General features: G+C 38.2%; 1 protein-coding gene across 4 annotated transcripts in view; it reads right to left on the bottom strand.

Annotated features, from left to right (window-relative positions):
* Nucleotides 1-21,234, bottom strand: part of PARD3B (par-3 family cell polarity regulator beta) — a 1,140,922-nt gene that overhangs the window by 483,312 nt on the left and 636,376 nt on the right. For 3 of the 4 annotated variants that reach the window (XM_068967371.1, XM_068967374.1, XM_068967373.1), the window contains exon 11: nt 1,817-2,002. The exons of the other annotated variant lie outside the window; for it this stretch is intronic. In XM_068967371.1, the coding sequence (XP_068823472.1) occupies nt 1,817-2,002 (186 nt within the window). The remainder of the gene's footprint in view (nt 1-1,816; nt 2,003-21,234) is intronic. 4 annotated transcript variants of the gene reach the window in all.

Below are 21,234 nucleotides of genomic sequence, written 5' to 3'. Positions count from 1 at the left end.
AAAGATTGAGGGCAGAAGGAGAAGGGGGCGACAGAGAATGAGATTGTTGGGTGGCATCTCCAACTCAATGGACATGAGTTTGAGCAAACTCTGGGAAATGGTGAAGGACAGGGAAGCCTAGTGTGCTACAGTCCATGCGGTCTCAAAAAGCTGGACACGACTGAATGACTGAACAACAACTACCCTTCTGCTCCCAGTTCTGCATTTCTGAGCCTGATGGAGAGAGTCACAGACTGGATGAATGGCCCCAATTCTCTAGACTTCTCTAGACCCACACCTTTGTCATAGGCTTACCGTAGGTGGCCTGTACTTTTCTACACCTTGGATTGACCATGGATTCAGTCATAGGACTTGTTTTAGCCTCCACTATGTATGGGAAGTGACAGTAGGCCAGCTTGGAAACCAGATGTAAGGAAGCTTCATGGGTCTTGGACATCAGCTAGGCTGGTAGCCCAAGGTGTAGTTATTATACGTGGAGCACACTCAGATCTGTAGATGTACTGTGTGATAAAGACAGGTCAGCCTCAATCAGAGCCCTTTTAGTTAACGTGCAGAGCCATCGGGGAAATGAAGGCTTATAGAGGTATGTTACTGCAGTGTTGTCATTGCTTATTATGCAACAGAAGCTAACTGATCCAGGAGTGCATTAAAGGTTGTCTATCCCCAGTGCATTTCTTCTTCTCCAAAGAAAAAGACACTAGCTCAGTGTCTAGGTCCGAAGCAAAAGTGAAATGATAAGTTTGAGGAGACAAATGTTTTAATAAAGCCAGGATCCTAGGACCAGGGGGGCTCTTATAAATTCTAATTATGCCTTCTTGGCTTTTGAGTGGGAGAGGGCACACGTGAGTAATATCAAGATGATTTTTAAATGGCTAACATTTATTCAAAGTTTATCATAGGCATGGTGCTAGGCATTTTATACCCATTGTCTCTTTTTGTACTCACAAGAGTGCCGGGGGCAGGCACTACTAATTTTATTCATTTTATATATAAGGAAACTGAGGCACGTTAAAGACAATTGATTTGCCTGCCTCACTGAGGGGTGAGAGCAATGAAGGCATGATTTAAGCTCAGGAAGTCTCGGCATGGCATGAGATGATAAAGATGATGGTCAGGGTTGCTGACAATAAGAACAAGCTTGTTTTCCCTCTCTCTGTAATCACTTAACTGCATTGAACACATTGTGTATATTACTTTATTCAATCCTTAGAACCCTATATGCTAGGTATTATTATTAATGGAGCACTAGTTGGAGCATATGGTGGTAGGGTTGCATTTGAACTCAGGCAAATCTAGTTAACCATTAAATTATGGTAACAGCTATGTTCATGTTGCCCACCCCAGTATGAAAGGGCAGAATCATATTCTTCTCTTTTTATCTGGAAATTTATAAGCTTCTCTAAGTTCAAAGGCAAATATGCATCCCCAGCAACATGGATCTTCTAGTGTATAAAATGTGATAAATGACCTTTAATTTATGCTACTGTCTCTCAGACTCCACTGAGCTTTCATTCTTGCAAGCACAAGGAATAGAGTTTCTTATTTGTTGCTTTGATATTGACTAGCTTTCAGTTTTGCTTTTCTAATTGTGTACTGTTAGGTTATAAATTCAAAAGAATCCTAACAGTAATAAAAATAATATAAAGTATGAAAACAAACTGTTACCCAGATCTGTTCACATATACATTTCCTGAATCTGGCAAGAAAGCCTCAGTGGTCTCAAGCCTTCAGAAATTTTCTTTATCGAGTCCCCAAGCAGAACAGTTAACGTTTCTAAGTATCTTTACACTGATAGGCAAACAGCATTTCTACCTACCTTAAAAGCAGCACCTCCGTGGATGATGGACTTGATAAAAATCCCCAAGTCTGTTCCAGTTTCTCGAGATTTGTTCCCTTTCAAGCTCACCCCAAGACCAGCAGAACCGGAATCATTCAATGGGATCTCAAAGGTAAGTTGCTCAGTTGTTTCCAGGGAGAATGCACAACAGTCAGGTTCTCCTTTCTGTTGGAAGTATACACGAAAAGAATGAAGGAGGAGAAAGCAGCTGAATATCAATATTCACATTCTCAGATGGTCAAACACAGATGCAACTGGCCAAGACAAGATGACTGGGTCTCTGCTTAACAGCTGTAATCCTGCCCCCAGTAGACAAAGGGCAGTCTTCTCTCTCTGCAGGAGCCTCCATCACATGGATGGAGTGGAGAAGATAATACTTGGGAATAATTATTTGGTGATGGTCAACAGACAGGATCTTTGGTCAAGGCAATTTGAAACATTCCAAAAGCATTTGGAAATTCAGTAGAATATTCTCAATAATTAAAGAGACTGGATATTACCCAGGGAATCTTAAGTATTAGAATAGACATTAGAGATAATGTAATCTCAGTACCTTCATTTTACAGATGAAGAAACAAGAGCTTAGTGTAGAAACCTGCTACAATTCAGGGGACTATTTGGCTTATATAATTTAAAACATATCATTTACCATGGAAGCAATCCTATTGATAGAGATTGTCAATAAGACACAGAGCACTGAAAAAAATGTTAATTTTAAAGTTCAAGATGTGATTCTTAATAGATATCACTGAATTGAATTTCACTTTGTCAAAACTCATGCCTTAAGCTTGCTTCTTTGGATAAAATAACTTGTTGGCATCTGGTTTTGGAACCTAAACAAAAACGATAATGCACAGAAATATCCATGTTCTCTTTGACAAATGACACCCAGCCACAAGCCTAGCCTTTCTAAAAATATATATATATATATATATATATATATATACATATATACACACACACATAGTATGGTGGCAAAAGGCATAATCAGGGGTCAGGTCTCCAGAGAGAAACACACACTTTATCATACTTGGTCCATAGTGTTTTCAAATATACAAGAGTAGGGATAGAAAAGTGCTGTCCACAAGACAAAGAGTATAGGGCCTCCTTTTGCATTCCTCCCAAGCTTGCAGAAATATCAAATTCTGCCCCAGCGTTTAAATGAAAAATCTGAAAATGAGATAGCCCTGGAAACCATCAGCTCATTCTAGGTCGGTAGTTCCTTACTCTCTATAATTATGTTTAGAGACTCTCATCTTAAGGTCACTTTGAGGGATGCTTATGTAGGATTATATATTTTAAAAATTACCATGAATGTCTGAATGTCAGTCACAAAATAACAACTATAAAATCAGAAGTAGCAAAGAACCCACAATTAAAACAGGATTAAGAGGTCTGATCATAGCCAGATCTACTGACATGACATCTCTAACTCCTCCCAATGAAGAGAAATCCCATGTCTAGCTTTAGAGAAATAGTTTGTTCATTTAATTTCATTGTAAATGAAGTTAACTATTAAGATTTTGACAATGGGTAGTTTCCAAGAAATGAAACTTTATTGTTTAATTTAATAAACCTATTACAAGTTAGCTCTTTTAACTAACTCATTATATTACTATCTTAAAAAAAAAAAACCACAAACCCAAATCCCATTATTCAATACCAAGTAACTGTCTTTTTTCCATTGGAATGCCAGAGTTAAATACTAAATGTAAACTATTAGCCTTTATCTGTGCCTCCCAAAACGTCCAGTTTAGAATCCATAACATTTTCAAAATCATTTATGTATACAGGTCTCTCTGGAATTTGGTTAATTTCAATCTAATCAAGTTTTGCTGAATTAAAGTATAAATTAAAGAACGGCTTCTCACTAGAAGTCTGTGAACACTGTTTTAGAGCAAAACTAGAGAGTTTCTCTGGTTTTCATCGAGCCAAAAAGTGACATGAGGAAAAGTTTCACTTGAGTAACAACTTCAAACCACTCTATTCTATAATCAGCTTTCTTTTGGTGATTGTATTTCATTCGCAATAAGACTGAGGGCCACTCTGTACTAATGCCTTTCATTTATTACATAAGTGGTAAAAACAAAATAGAAATTAGGTGGTATTATGGTTATCTCTTCATGTGAAACAATTTATTCTTTTAAAGTCTCTGATGTCTGAGAGCTGGAATTATAACTACAAAAACAAACTAGTGGCTAAAAATGTTTGAGTGGTTCTGTGCCAAGTGCTTTACACACAGCAATACACTTTCTCTCCAGAACAATCCTGTGAGGTTTATTGTGAGGCCCATTTTACAGATGAGGAAACGGAGGTATGCACTATATAAGTATTAAGCTTATAGTTCAAAAGACCTATCCATGTTGGAACTTTGTGGAGTCCAGGCAGTATGGTGCCTGTGATAGACTCTTAGCTGCTGTAATTTTCTCAGCGTCTGCAGGCCACTGTGACTAGACCCAGGCACATGGAATCCCAAGATATATTTCTACAATGGCAGTAAGACGCCATTCAGTCTCACACTCTCCACTCAACTACACTTGCGCTTCATATCTTTCTTATGTTGTATGAAGTGCAAGTCATAATTATTGGTCTCTAATAATAGCAAACTTCTCAATGGTGAGGGAAGCCATTATAGCAGTTATCACAGCCATTTCCTCTGTTAGAAATAACAGTTCCCTTTATCTAATGTACAAAAAAAAAATCAATATGCTGTAATGCCTCTGATAACATTGGTTCGACTAGTATCTCTTACAATTAAACTCAAATCTTGCCATACAACACTTTGTTGTGGTGGTGGTTTCGTCACTAAGTCGTGTCCGACTCTTGCGACCTCATGGGCTGTAGCCCGCCAAGCTACTCTGTTCACGGGGTTCTCCAGGCAAGGATACTGGAGTGGTTTGCCATTCCCTTCTCCAGGGGATCTTCCCAACCCAGGGACCCGAGTCTCCGGCACTGCAGGAAGTTTCTTTACTGACTGAGCTACCAGGGAAGACCACAGCACTTTATAGCAGGATGGGCAGAGGAATAAAGCCCTTGTAAGGGCCCCGAATGAAGGCCCTTAGTGAGGGAGAGCATGAGCCCAAAGGCAGCAGCACATCCCTACCCTGGACTCTCCCTGTCTTCCTGTCTTTAGGACAAGAGCTCTTTCCTCACTGTGCCAGGTGTGTCACTCGCTATTGCGTCCCACTCTTTGTGACCCCATGGACTGTAGCCCACCAGGCTCCTCTGTCCATGGGATTTCCCAGGCAAGAATACCGCAGTGGGTTGCCATTCCCTCCTGCAGGGGATCTTCCTGACCCAGGGATTGAACCTAGGTCTACTGCATTGCACGCAGACTCCTTATCATCTGAAACACCAGGGAAGCCCATGGCAGGTGTATCCCTTGCTTTTTCTACCTACAAATTTCCAGAAAGGGAAAAATCCAGAGGCTGACACAGGAAGAGAAATCGTGTAAACTTCATTAATTTTTGTCTTTCCATTATTTTTGTTACCAGATGCTATGTTTCTAGATACCAAGTCCTTGAGGTCCCTAGAGTCAGGCCCAGGATGGATGCTCAGATGCCCTACTGCCTGTGTCCAGGTCTAATGCCTCTGAACCTGCCCAGGGCCAGCCATACAGGATCAACTCAGGCTTTCTTAACCTCAGCACCACTGATGACTGGGGCCTGATAATTCCATACAGGGGCTATGCACTGAACAGGAGGATATTATCAGAATCCCTGGCTACTACCTATTAAATGCCAGTGGTATCTCTTTTCCCAGTTGTGACAACCAAAAGAGTCTGATTCTTTGCGACCCCATGAGTTGCAGCACGCCAGGCCTCCCTGTCCATCACCAACTCCCAGAGTTCACTCAGACTCACGTCCATCGAGTCAGTGATGCCATCCAGCCATCTCATCCTCGGTCGTCCCCTTCTCCTCCTGCCCCCAATCCCTCCCAGCATCAGAGTCTTTTCCAATGAGTCAACACTTCACATGAGGTGGCCAAAGTACTGGAGCTTCAGCTTTAGCATCATTCCTTCCAAAGAAATCCCAGGGTTGATCTCCTTCAGAATGGACTGGTTGGATCTCCTTGCAGTCCAAGGGACTCTCAAGAGTCTTCTCCAACACCACAGTTCAAAAACATCAATTCTTCGGCACTCAGCCTTCTTCACAGTCCAACTCTCACATCCATACATAACCACAGGAAAAACCATAGCCTTGACTAGATGGACCTTAGTTGGCAAAGTAATGTCTCTGCTTTTGAATATGCTATCTAGGTTGGTCATAACTTTTCTTCCAAGGAGTAAGCATCTTTTAATTTCATGGATGCAGTCACCATCTGCAGTGATTTTGGAGCCCCCCGAAATAAAGTCTGACACTGTTTCCACTGTTTCCCCATCTATTTGCCATGAAGTGATGGGACCGGATGCCAAGATCTTCGTTTTCTGAATGTTAAGCTTTAAGCCAACTTTTTAACTCTCCTCTTTCACTTTCATCAAGAGGCTTTTTAGCTTCTCTTCACTTTCTGCCATAAGGGTGGTGTCATCTGCATATCTGAGGTTATTGATGTTTCTCCCGACAATCTTGATTCCAGCTTTTGTTTCTTCCAGTCTAGCGTTTCTCATGATGTACTCTGCAAAGAAGTTAAATAAGCAGGGTGACAATATACAGCCTTGACGTACTCCTTTTCCTATTTGGAACCAGTCTGTTGTTCCATGTCCAGTTCTAACTGTTGCTTCCTGACCTGCATACAGATTTCTCAAGAGGCAGGTCAGGTGGTCTGGTATTCCCATCTCTTTCAGAATTTTCCAGTTTATTGTGAGGCCCCAGGGGTCAAAATCACCTTTAGGTGAACATCACTGCCCTGAATCACCAATTGGCAAATGCAGTCAAGTTCTAGGTAACCAGGGAGTAGAGAGTCATTTGGGACTACAGCACTGCCTGATGACATGTTCCTAAGTACCAGGAAGTGGTGGCAGTAACAGTCCCTGCAATTGTTTGGGTCTCATGCTTAAAGACTTGTGACTGACCCTGGAGATGACCAGAATGAACTCCTAGGGAAGTCTGTGATGTCTTAGCTATGTCTCTGGTTATATGGCACTGATTTTCCAGAGGTAGGAATGAGAACTTCATGGGATGAAAACAGTATGCTGCTGCTGCTAAGTCGCTTCAGTCATGTCCAACTCTGTGCAATCCCATAGACAGCAGCCCACCAGGCTCCCCCGTCCCTGGGATTCTCCAGGCAAGAACACTGGAGTGGGTTGCCATTTCCTTCTCCAATGAAAGTGAAAAGTGAACATGAAGTCACTCAGTCGTGTCCAACTCTTAGCGACCCCATGGACTGCAACCTCCCAGGCTCCTCTGTCCACGGGATTTTCCAGGCAAGAGTGCTGGAGTGGGGTGCCATTGCCTTCTCTGGAAAACAGTATAAAATGACAAATACTGAGTTACTGGCGTGTCTATCTATTTAAATATATATGTATGGGCTTCCTTGGTGGCTCAGATGGTAAAGAATCTGCCTGCAATGTATGAGAACCAGGTCCGATCCTTGGGTCAGGAAGATCCTCTGGAGAAGGGGAGGGCTACCGACTCCAGAATGCTTGCTTGGAGAATTGCATGGACATAGGAGCCTCATGCTGTTTGTCTTATGTAAGGACCTACAAGGAAAAAATGCAGCTACCAAGTCATATTTGTTAGATTAAATATGCTTATATATAAGATGTTTTTATACTTTTTTGCTTATTAAGAATCACAGAATTATATAAAATAGTGTGGACACAAAGACTTTTAATCATGCGAGACTGTGACATAATATTATGTATACAAGCTTATTATACAGTACATCTCAATATATAACATATAATTTATACACAATTCAGACACCTACTCATCTACCTATTACCCGCCTGTCTTCCACCCCTACTCCATCTATTTGCTAAAAGAAAACTTGGTTATATTCTTCCACTGCAATATGGACTATTTTTTCTTCTCTATAATGTTTTTGTTTTTGGACACTTCTAAATTATAAAACAATAAATGTTTTTAAAATGAATTTATGAAGAGATAAGAACCATTTGTTGTAGTGTCATACTATCATGTAGAGTGCCTGTAAGTAAGTGAAGTGAAGTGAAAGTCACTCAGACGTGTTCGACTCCTTGCAGCCCTATGCAGTCCACAGAATTCTCCAGGCCAGAATACTGGAGTGGGTAGCTGTTCCCTTCTCCAGGGGAGCTTCCCAACCCAGGGATTAAACCTAGGTCTCACGCACTGCAGGCAGATTCTTTACCAGCTGAGCCACAAAGGAAGCCCAAGAATACTGGAGTGGGTAGCCTATCCCTTTTCCAGAGAATCTTCCCAACCCAGGAATCAAACCGAGGTTTCCTGCATTGCAGGCAGATTTTTTACCAACTAACCTACCAGGAAAGCCCCTGAGAGTAACTCTATAAGCACATCTCTAATGAAACACATGTACACGTACACACACACACACACACATATACACAAATGTAACTAATATCATGTAAACTAGATACGGTATTTATATGACCTATAGTAGTAAAGAATCTGGCTGCAATGCAAGGAGATGCAACAGGAGCTGTGGGTTCAATCCCCGGGTCAGGAGGAGCCCCTAGAGAAGAAAATGGCAAGCCACTCCAGTATTCTTGCCTGGGAAATCAGGTTGGTAAGTGTGATGGTCAGTTCTTAGTTTTCATCTGACTTGGTCCAAGTAGCACGAGACCTCATTTATCGAGCCCTATGTCCTGAAACACTTTCTTCCCTTGGTTCCAGCACACCACTTTTAAGTATTCATCTCCTACTTCACTCTCTACTCCTTTCCAATCCCCTTTGCAGACTCTTCCTCATGTTCTCCCAAAATACTAGTGTCCTAAGAATCAATCATCTGACTTTTCTCTCCCATCCTCACTCTCTAAGTTACCTTATCTAACTTCTGCCCTCAATCCTTTGCATCACCTCCTCCCTCTGCTCTGAATGTTCCTTCCTTAGATTCCTACAGACTTTCTTCCCTCACTGCCTTCAACTTTGTGTTTAAATGCCAGTTTACTAGTGAGGTCTTCTTTGATTGTTCAGTCATGTCTGACTCTTTGCAACCTCATGGACTGTAGCCAACCAGGCTCCTCTGTCCATGGGATTCTCCAGGTAAGAGTACTGGAGAGTGTAGCCAGAATAGAACCTGTAGTAGAACCTGGGTCTACTACATTGCAGGTGGGTTCTTTACCTTCTGAACCCCCAGGGAAGCCCCTTCCCTGATCACTCGGTTTAAAATTATTTTAAGGCAATACCATCCTACCTTTGTCTATTATCCTGATTTACTTTTTCTCCATAGCATTTATCACATACCATATTTTTGCTTGCTTATGTTTTTATTTTTTGATAGTGTCTTTTGAATGCAGGAATACTGCTCTATTTTTTTTTTTTCCCCATCAGTGAATCACTGATGCTTAAAACAATGCCAGACTCAAAAATAAGCCCTGGATAAGTATTTGTTGAATGACTGAATTAATAAAAATGAATAAGTGTCCAATAATACATGATTGTGTATATGTATATATGTGTATCTGTGAATGTGTATTTCTGGGGTTATATATACACATTTATATATAAGAAAATGAATAAACTGCTGGTACTTCATTTGGTTCCTATTATTCTGGATTTTATTACTTTAAGTGTTTACAAAATTAGTTTTGACATTAAAAATAATTGTAAAAAGTATAAAGTATCACAGTTATAAGAAACCTTAAAGTAACCTAGTCCAATTTCCCTTTTCATGCCATACTTCCTACTAGGAGAGATGATAACCCAGCTCAACTTCAGCATCATATTCTCAATGAAGGCAGCATGATGTGTTATAGCTACCAATCTGTAAAGCAGAATGGACTGTGCATGATTTAAAATTGCATCATTCACCTCAAATCATAAATGAACACTGCAAATGGTGATATTCATTGTACATTTCACCAAGTTTGAGAAGCACTGTGATTAAGTACCCAGAATTACATTATGTGTCCATCTCCTTATCTGTCCATATATACATATATGTGTGCAGCTATACGCTTCCCTGGTGGTTCAGAGGTTAAAGTGTCTGCCTGGAATGCGGGAGACCAGGGTTCAATCCCTGGGTTGGGAAGATCCCCTGGAGAAGGCAATGGCAACCCACTCCAGTACTCTTGCCTGGAGAATCCCATAGAGGGAGGAGCCTGCTAGGCTACAGTCCATGGGGTTGCAAAGAGTCAGATACGACTGAGCTTCTTTGATGATTGATGATAAATAAAAATTTCATGAGACAATACTTACCAAGAGGGCAACACATTCTAATGTTTTCTATTCTGTTTCATTATTTTTTAAAAATTGTCACAACCCACTGCATTAATTTCATAATCCAATAAAGCATCATAGTTTTCAACTTGGAAAACACCACAGTGATATATAAAGGCATTATTTTTATTAATTAAAAAGAAATGAAACACAGAACCAAATGTGAGTAAAATGCTAACTGCTTTTCTTTCCTAATTGTCATAAGCCATTTTAATGGTTATTTACTAGATAATGGTAGCTTTATCCTGCCTATCTCCAGCCTTCTCTAACCTTTTATTCTCATTTACACAAACTTTCTTCAAGTTCTTACAGATGTTGTTCTGTTATCATTCTAATTATATATCTCTTCCCTCTCCTTCCCATTCAACCATTTCATCTTCTATTTCTCTGTTCTCTCATTTTGTTCCCTGCAATTCTATTTCTGTTTTTAAGCATAATGGATTACCTCTCACAGTTGGAATGCAGATATGAGACTATCCCATCTTGGCCTGAGTGACAAGAGTCAATTAACACATTTTTATCAAGCATCTACTAAGTACAAACACTGCAATGTGAAATAGCCAGTCTACACAGAACATAATTGTTAAAAGGTTACTGAACAACGTAAGAGTGCCTTTCTGTTTCATACACAGTATTATCTGACAGAAAGGAATAGAGTCTAACAACAGCAAAGAGGAAATAGGAATTTACACAGTCTGATCTTGATAGATATACAACCATTTTTATGAAACAAATATCAAAAGTAATTACTTGAGAGGAGGAAAGAGAGGCAAGAAGATGGATGACTAGGTAGGTATCCTTATTATTAGCTTAAGAGTGTTCCAAATGGGGCCATCTCTGACATCACAAATGTTCTTGTACTGCAAAGCAGTTTTGATTCACACACACAAGTGGTAATAACCCAGCCTTTCAAACCCTGGGGAATTTATCAGTCCACAGAACCAATGTTCAATTTCCCAGAAGCCCAGGTCAGACCTGAAAGCATCCATGCTGAACCTTTTATGGCCCTCATTTCATTAAATGCTGCGCTCTTAGCTCAGCATGAGCAAGTTCTGGATGTCTTTGCCTTGCCTCCCAAATGTGTAATTAGTCTGTGTTGAGAGCAGCTTACTTTATGCAAGAGTTATGTTTTACATGCAATCATTTTGTCAGTTACCCCAAACCTAAAACTCAAACAAAGGAGCTTTAAGGCAAAAAATGAAAAAAAAAGTCACTTTTTTCATATAATATATATAGGAAAAGCCAGACCTGGCAATTCTGCCAGGATATTTTATAACTAGCTTAACCACCGATAAATTTACCTAAATAAATTCTAAGGAATTTAAGGTGATAAGACTTTTGTTATAGCTAAGTAAATTTTCACAGCAATGAAAGGACAAGACACCTGCAAGACACTTAATTTTCTGAAAAATTTTAATCTTCTGAAAAAAGCATAGGTAGCTATTATAATCATGAAAGGTTTTTGGCCAACTGGATTATACAGAATTCAAAATGTGAATATTGCCCTGGAGTGGAGATCAGAGACTCATTCCAACAGCTGGGAGGCACTTTATTTTGGACTGTACTTTTCAGAGAGTCAAGAAAAGATGACAACCACATGAGCTGGCATGTGCATAGGTAAGTGTGATCTAAGGATGATCACTGTGATAAATAGTGATCTTTCCCACCACTGCTGCTAAATCAGAAGAACTTGGTGATTTACAAGTAGACAGATGACCTTTTAAAGTCTTTTGCCCTCTGAATGACATTGACACATCACCAAAAAGCATCAGAGATAATAGAACAGATAATTTTTTAAAATTCTGAATTATACTACAGGTGGTTGAAATTAACCCCAAACTCAATATTATATATTAATCATATAGAAGAGGAAAATGTAACTTAATGTTGCAGTAAGTAGGGTAAAGCTTCACAAAACTACACATAAGCAACACTGCTCTTTACTTTTAATGAAAGAAAAAATTTTAAATCATATTCACATAGTTAGCTCAGTAATCAATATCTAAAATATATGTTCTTATGTGATCTTTTAAAGTACATAGTCATTCATTTCAAAATAATTTTAAACCAAAGACCTACAAGAAGAAAATACTATAAAGTATTTGTAATTGAGACACATTTTCATGTTTTTTGAAGTCCATTCCTCAGAAAGGAGGTAGAAGGGGAAAACTGAAATCAAGAGCTGATCTCTGATTGAACTTATCCAAAAACAGTTTTAAGTATAAGATTCATCTAATGCCAGAAAACAAATGTCAAAAAAATACCCGTTCTTTATTGCTTGTTCAATATAAAAGTACCTTAATGTAATACTAAGTCAGAGATTAAAACTAACAAAAGTAAAGTAAGTTAGAGTTAACATTCCTATAGCAACCTTGTTTTCCTCCTACTCACAATACATATCCTTGAAAGATCAGCAAATGTAACAGTTTAAGAACACTGGGAATCATGTTTTTTTCCCTATTCGGACATAGATTAAAGAAGTAAAAATAATATTTTGTGTAATGAAAGGTAATATAAATAATATTTTATAATTCAGATAGCATAGTTTTATAAAACTAGAAGTTGCTTTATTAATATCAAGAAACAATAGATCTTTTTTTATAATAATACTTTATTTATTTTTAAAAACTTTATTTTATATTGGAATATAGTTAACAATGTGGCACTTTCAGGTGGACAGCAAAGGGACTCAGCCATATATATACACCTGTCTACTGTTTCTGGTACGTGTATCAGAAACAATCGATCTTTTTGTTTTGTATTTACTCTTTCCTGTTAAAAGTCTAAAGAATTTAAAGTCAATAATTCAGTAGCTAACATATAAGAATACATGATTTTATATGAATATAAGATTTAAGAACAAATGTTATGATTGTAATAATCCAGTGATCTAAAAGGAAGCAGAATGGGCCTGATTCTAAGAGGAGTAGAGCCATGTAAGAAACTGGGCTCCTGGGTGACACACTTCTAACAGGATTTTGCTATCACAGATACATTGCACACCAGGCTACCTGCACTTAATGCCTTCAAAAGACAACACAACTATCAAGGACAAAAGCTAAACATCAATAAAAGTACACAGTACTTCAGGAGGTGAATGCCTGGTTATGGTACCTGTTCCACCCACAGCTCAGCCCAGCCCACCACTCAGGAAAAGGGTGGCACTGACTGAATTGAAAGTGCCCCCTGACCCCATAACACTATCAGTCTACAGGCTATTGGAGCCTCCTGAGGATGTCTGGCCCAAGGCCATGTCCAATTAGGGCTTGCTTCAGTAACCAACAAACTGATCTCTTCTAAGACTTGGATCATTCTAAGGTCTAATACACAAGGGCACAATCAGTGCATATGAGGGGAAAAAAAAGTTTCCATGATGAAAAATCCAAGGAAATGGTTTATGCTAGGTCTTTTCAGTGTTCTTAAAAGTTAATACATATTCCCTAATTTACTTGATCACGGAACACATCTTTGCAAGAAGGGTATTATAGGAAAGTACACTTCCCTAGCGTACACTTAAAGAACACAGAGAAGATTAGGCTGGAAAGGAATGGAGCAGAAAACAGAGAAGGTTCCAGAGAGAAATCTTGTAGGTCAGAAACAAGGTCCTAGACATGCCACGCAAGCTCATGGTTCAGACTTCCAGCTCTATTATTGCTGCATCACATTCTGGGTACGTGTCATATGTCATAATTACCATCATCAACAACAAAGACTCGTGGAAGGAAAGTATAGTCTCATGACAGGCTTCAAATGATGCAGGACAACAAGTACATTCTGAAGCTCTTAGAATGAGGGAGTCCTTATTCCAAAAAGGGAAATAAATGACATTTAGTTTCCAGATGTGAAATTAAAAAAAAAAAATTACATTTGTTTGAGATTGGGAGATCTCTGAAGATAGTGTAAAGACAACGAATTATAGGTGGTTTTCACTGGGCTCTTAGAAACTGTGAAGTCACCGAATAAAATCTTTTATCAGAGTAAGTATATAAGAATGTTCTACCTACACCCTGCATTCTTAATCTGTGTGTCATTGTTTAGGGTACAAATGCTTTTAATAAAGATAGGCTTTCCCTCAGCTGGTAAAGAATCCGCCTGCAATGTGGGAGATCTTGGCTCGATCCTGGGGTGGGGGAGATCCCCTGGAGGAGGGCATAGTAATCCACTCTAGTGTTCTTGCCTGGAGAATCCCCACGGACAAAGGAGCCTGGCAGGCTACAGCCCATGGGGTTTCAGAGAATCGGACATGACGGAGTGACTAAGCACAAAGGTAATAAAGCTTTCCTCCCAATTTAAGAATTCTAAACGTAGGGATTATATCTCAGGTGCCTACATTCTCCCTAGAGGACCCAGTGGATGTTCCTTCACTTTAAGACAAAGCAGATCATGTTTATTAAATCATGTTGTAATGAAGTAACAGTACCACCATGACCTCAAGAAAGTAATATTTTCACAAGGGCTGTGGAAGGCAGAGTTTATTTGTTGGTTAAGACTTATAAGAAAATTACATAATAGAAATACAACCATTTTAACCCTCCCCTTTTGTCTGAGGTCTGAGTTGCATCTAATGAGACTCCAACTGGAAACCGATCCCTTTTAGTATATTATTAATGATAAATAATCCTAAATTCCAAATGGAGATTGAGAAATCTCAGTGGGAAACACCGTTTTAAATTCTCAGTACATGTTTGCTGTTGTAATGAGAATGTTCTTACCATATATATAATATGTCATTTATAGATAAAGACATATAATTTGCCTCTTATCTTAATAATTAAATCAATTATCCTGTCAACATTAATTTTCAGATAAAAATAGCTATAAAATAAGAAGTCATCTGGGTTCTGTAGAGTATGAAACCCATTAAATTTAAAATATAGATGTATCTACCTGTCCTCACTACTACAAATAAATTGATGGGAGAAGGGAGGGAAATCTACCCAGAAGTTAATTAATGGGGAAAAGTGAAAGAATGTATCAGTCAGCTGATGCCTCCCAAATATTGCATAACAAATCATCCCAAAATTGTGATATGAACTGTAAAGCATTTATTTCCAGCTCATGTCTCTCACATTGACTGGTATCTGGCTAATCTTGGTTGGATTCAGGTAGGCTGGCCTCCAAGCTATGGATGAGGTACATGTCTGCTCCCCAGATCTCTCAACTTCTTTAGACCTCTGCATATCTGAAACACGTTTCTCATATGATGAAAGGCAGGAATGTGAAAATTAAATTAACTTTAAGGCCTTTGCCCACAAAACATCTACTGACATCTCTTTGGCCAAATGAATTCATATGTGCAAGTCTACAAGCTAAGGTTGGAAAATACTCTCCACACATCATGAGACCATAATCAGAATATAGATATTTAATGCTACTATTTGGAAGTGAAGAATTGAGATCAATACACCCATCCACCAACTGGATGATACTATATGTATCATACACACACACAAACACAAACACACACACACACACACACACACACACACGGGAGATATCCTCCCGGGTTAATGATATATCATCAGGTTTATATCACTGTTAATCATGTCTTTCTCTTCTTTTGGTATCACATCTTCTGTTTGACACATATATGCATCTGCTATTCGAATGTTTTGTCTGTCCAAATTTCATATGTTGAAATCCTAATGCACAAGGTGACAGTTTTAAGAGGTGGGGCCTTTGGAAGGTGATGAGGTCATGAAGGTGGCACCCTATTGAGTGGGACTGATGACTTTATAAAAGAGACCCCACGGAGCTCCCTAGCCCTTCTACCATATAGAGGCACAATAAGAAGACTGTGACCCAGAAGAGGACCCTCACTCGACCACGTGGGAATCCTGACCTTGGACTTCCAGCCTCCAGAACTGTGAGAAATACATTTTTGCTGTTTACAAGTCATCCAAGGTATGGTACTGTTACAGCATCCCTACCAGACTAAGACAGCATCCTACAGTCATCCTACAGTCTGGACTTCAGAGTGGCTTCTGGATCTGTGAGATGTCTCCAAGACAGAGGAAGTAGCCAGTCTAGATCTGGGAAGACTCCTCCTCTTACATCTGCCACTGTTTCTGCCAGGATCTTCAGAGGGACTCTTCAAGTGGCCCCAGAGGCCTAGGCTTGGGTTGCCAAATATTGCCCTTAACTTATATGTTCTCCTCCTTTGCTATATATATACAGGAAAGCAGGCCAAGGGTAAGGGAGCAATTTCTACGGCCTTAATTCCTGTAAAATCAGTGTGTAATTAAAAGAAGTTTAAAAGTTCAGCATACTTCCAATCAATATTTCCCTAGATGTAGGTTTAGCAGGACTTCTTTCTTCCCTGAACTAATGGATCTTCATTTTCCAACAAAGTATGCTTCAAAGAATAAACAAGAACTCTCTCAGTTTTAGTTCATTCCTACGGAATTTTTTTTTAAATTAATCCATCACAAGTCCATTTTTACTTGTTGATACATGGAAAAATGAATCATCTAAGCATAAAGAGTGAATGAATCTTTTAAGTTAAGCATTTTCCTGACAGTACTAACCTACACTTCATGATACTTAATGAAATCATTCATAGGGAAATAGATCTATTTCATATATATATATATATATATATATATAGTGTAGGAATTACTTTCATCTCAAAAGAAATTTTCTTGCAAAGATAAAATGGAATCAAAGTCCCCTTATTTGATATTTCCAAACACCCAGGTTTTATGTCTCAGCATATAAGCTGCCTCTTCTTTCTCTGATTCTTTTTTTTTTTCTGTTACTAGATTTGTTTATTTTTTTTATTTTTTATTTTTTTTTAATTTTAAAATCTTTAATTCTTACATGTGTTCCCAAACATGAACCCCCCTCCCACCTCCCTCCCCATAATATCTCAGTGGGTCATCCCCATGCACCAACCCCAAGCATGCTGTATCCTGCGTCAGACATAGACTGGCAATTCAATTCTTACATGATAGTATACGTGATAGAATGCCATTCTCCAAAATCATCCCACCCTCTCTCTCTCTCTGATTCTATCAGTGGGGAAACAACTGGCCTTCCTATTCTTCTGGTTTTTTTTTTCCCCCCTATTCCTTTCTTTCTATTCTTATAATTCTTTGTTTGTGTGCCTGTTTTGACTCCAGTATACCACTATAATCTCATGAAAGGCAAGATTTACATTTAATTCAAGTTTAAATTCAGTTTAAATCTGATAGAATGCATATGTATAAAAATAATTGTTAGAGGACGCCTTCATAAATTAATTTGTTGTCTCTTCTCTGCCATAATGCCCTTCTTGAAATAACGGCACTAAAAGGCCAAAAAGAAAAGTATTAGCTACGTGTTGCATCTTATCTATAAAAATACAGTTTTAATACTTCTGCCCTAAACTTTCTAACATGTTTGTTACATAGCACTGAAGTTAATTAATTAAATATTAGGAAGAGATTCTCTTACTTTTTAGGTAGGATTCATTGTCTAAAAATCATTCTCTCCTCTCCTCCCCACTTGACGCTGCAAACTCTTACATTATCCATCAAACTCCTCCATATCCATCTCAACTGTCACCTGCTCTGTGGCTGAGACCTCACCTGTATTTCCTTACCTAATTAAATTATAGCACTAATCACTTTATATTATGCTTATTTGTTACTATATAAATCTTTAAGGGAAACAAGAACCATTCCACTTCTTTTTTTGCCATTAGCAAAAAAAGTGCACGCCTGAGAATAAGGGTCCGTGAATGTAAAACAACATTGCTGACAAGTGCTGCATCAGTTCTTCAATTGTAGCTTGAATGGGCCATATTTTCATTAATATTAAAATGTAGTTTAAAAACTGCTATTCAAGTTCCAATACTTTGTGATACAGACCACTATCACCATTGCCATCATAGGAAATTTTAGAGTATTAGGCAGTGCATTTGGGATCCCTTCTGCAACAGAGTGATCCCACTTTCTCATTTCTATAATAGTGCTAAGCTTAATCACGACCCGTTTGTACTTTGATGCCTGTGAAGGGCTTAGCTTTGCAAGAAAATAGCTTGCAAATGTTTCTAAGAACTTCCATTTATTTTGGCTCATCTGATCAGCATATCCGCTCTTGAGTTTTGATATGGGGTGGAGTAAACCTGTCACTCACTTCTCCTTTATTATGACAGCTGGTACTATTTGGCAACTACCCTGTTCAAATTAACCCTAAAAAAGCAATTTTTTCACATTCAAACTAAGACTGTGCCTATGTCCACTCCCAAACAATTGGCTAAGAAGTTTAAATGCTCTTACTGAGTGAATTCATTTGTTCTAAATAGAACTGAAAAGCAAACAAACTTAAAGCTGCTTTAACCTTTTTTTTTTTTTAACTAAATTGGCAGCATTGTGTAAAACACCAAGTAAAACACTAAAATATATTTGGTATCTCCCTGTCTTTGTTCTTTCAAATGCATTGCACACAAGGCATGAATAATCCAGAAGATTTTTTATACTCTACTTGACCTAAAGGGAGACTCAAAGTCATAATTCTAAAACGTTAATGACTGGTAAAAGAGACACCTGACCAATTATTTTCTGGTTAAGGCAATCCTTGATCCCAGCCTTTGTCTCTGTGAATGGAGAGTTCATCTCATTGTTTTAACCACATCAAGAGTAGGGCATTGGCTAAACAAATATGCATGATTTACAAAGGCAGCCATATTTTAGTGATACAAAGAGAGTCATCTAGTGTTTAATGGGGACCTTATGTTCAGAGGCCTCTTCAATTTATTTATTTATTTTTTCCGTTACATTGTAGAATAGAAACCCAACCTACTAAAAAAAAAAAATAAGCTGAGAGACATAATCAAAGAATCAAAAAAATTTTCTATAATTATGAATAAGTGCAAATCATTTACTAGTATCATAGCTCATAATAGATATTGATCAATTTTAACCATTATTCATCATCAGTTCACTTTGTACTCTGTCTAGATCTCCAACTTCTAACAAAAACTATTTGTACTAGCACAGAATTCAGCTGCAACTTCCTAAGAAACTTTAACAGTGTTCTAAGGACACTGTGTATGAACAAAAACTCACCTTTTCCCCTTAGTATTCTATTAGGAGACTCTCCTAAGTCCTCTTAAAGAGAAACAGATTTGGGAACTTGAAAAAATATATAGAGTGGTCTTTTATTTTCTTCATGCTCTGGTCTATGGTAATTAATGTCGACTCAATACTACGCTCAATCATCTATCTCCCTTGGGACAGTACTTTCAATTAAACCTTTTATTTCATCCAAGAATGTCTGTTCTCATTGACCACTGCACTTTTTATCTACCGATTTATGATAATCTAATGCACATCTCCTCACAGGCTGAATGGCCTTATGAATCCTTATTGTTCTTATACCAGAAGAGAAGTGAAAAACAAAATTAGCTCCTGCAGAAGACAGGAAGGAAACCACATTTGTTTAACATAGCGAGAGGCCTTTCACTACCTGCCCAGTGGCCTTGACCACTTCACTGCCCTGGCCTCTCAATGTGCTGGCTGCCCTTGCCGGGCTGCTCCTGTCTGATAAGAAGTGTCCACTCCCTCGAGAGCTATTGAGAGCTGAGGGTGAGAGGCAATGTGATCGTAGGGTTACGTTTTCAAAGGTTTGTGAAGGAAGTAAGACATTTACATGCTATCGGTATTCTTTTCTGAAGAAACCCTACAGGTTAAAGAGGAACCTCTGAAATGCTATTGACTGCAGAGACTGGGCTTAAAAAAGAAAAAAAAAAAAAAAAAATAAGCCTCTAGCTTGTTTATAGGCATTTTGCCTTTACTTTCCAGCTAGGATGTACATGATTTGGTTCCTATTTCAGAGGTACACAAATTATAGTGGCATGTTATTAACTTAACCAACATGAAAAATTGCATACATATATTTTACAATCATACTCAGTTATGCAGCTGCAGACAAGGCTCGATCTAGCGAATTTCTATCTCCTTACAATATTGGAAATAAGTCACTGTTATGTATGTTCTCACACATGAACAAGTACAGCAACCTTCTTCTTTGTTTAATTTTCTTGTGTGCTGAGATAGCACATAAAATTATCAAGTTAATAATTACATTAATATTTATATAATTTATTTAAAATCTATCTAGTACCCAAGAGGAACTAAGGTGCCTTGCATTAATAATTACATTGAAAATATCTGCCAAGTTTTCAACAAGTTGTTATTGTTGACACAGTCATATTTTTCTAATAGAAGAATCCAGAACCCAGATATTTTTTTTTATTGCATTAAGGATGAATATTATCCAAAACAGTAATGAATAGTGTTTGTAGCTCATTCACTTTTCTCTATGTATAATGGAAATAAGCTTTAAATAAATTGTGATGGTGGGTACAGACAAGGCAATTTCTAGTTAGAAAAAAGGTTTTATGCTATAAGCCTGTTTGTAAATTTGTTTCTTGGAATTCAATTTTTTTTTTTTTTCTCAAAAGAAACGCTGGTAGACTGTGTGTAGGCTTCAACTAGCCAGCATGGTTTGCTCACTCCTTGGTATCTCCAAAATAGTATATAGTAATTTTACATTCCACTGGATAGACCGTATTTAAGGATGTTCTGTAGGAAAATATATCTGAATTTCATATTTAGGAAAGAAGGAACACATTCTCTTTTGAACTGGCTGTGGTGGTACCCACATGGTGGTGTCAAGAGAGTTTTGAAAGAGGGGATCCCTCTGTATCTACTAAATACGATGGCACCACATGGCTGGGGGTTGAAAAGATAGCCAGAAGAGAGACATCTGTTGGCAAATTGTTAGCTCTACATTTACTTAAGAGAAGGTATTCTTTAGGTCAAAAGCTCCCATGGCATTCATAACTGTGGAACAGCCACTCAGAGAACTCTTGCTGTCCATTTATATATGCAGATCATACATAATTCAGGCACTATCTGTATGGAGTGTCATGCCAAGATTTGATGCACAGAAATTCATAGAATAGAATTTTCCAGTAGGAAGCAATCTAAGAAGCCATGTAGTTTAGTCTTCTCATTTTATAGATAAGAAAAATCACTCATTTTTCTGACAAATTACTTTTTATTCTGATAATTTAATTTTAGTACTTAATAGTTT

This window comes from Capricornis sumatraensis, chromosome 3 (genome assembly GCF_032405125.1).
Source record: "Capricornis sumatraensis isolate serow.1 chromosome 3, serow.2, whole genome shotgun sequence".
NCBI classification, from domain to species: domain Eukaryota; kingdom Metazoa; phylum Chordata; class Mammalia; order Artiodactyla; family Bovidae; genus Capricornis; species Capricornis sumatraensis.
This window is presented reverse-complemented; position numbering and strand designations above follow the sequence as displayed.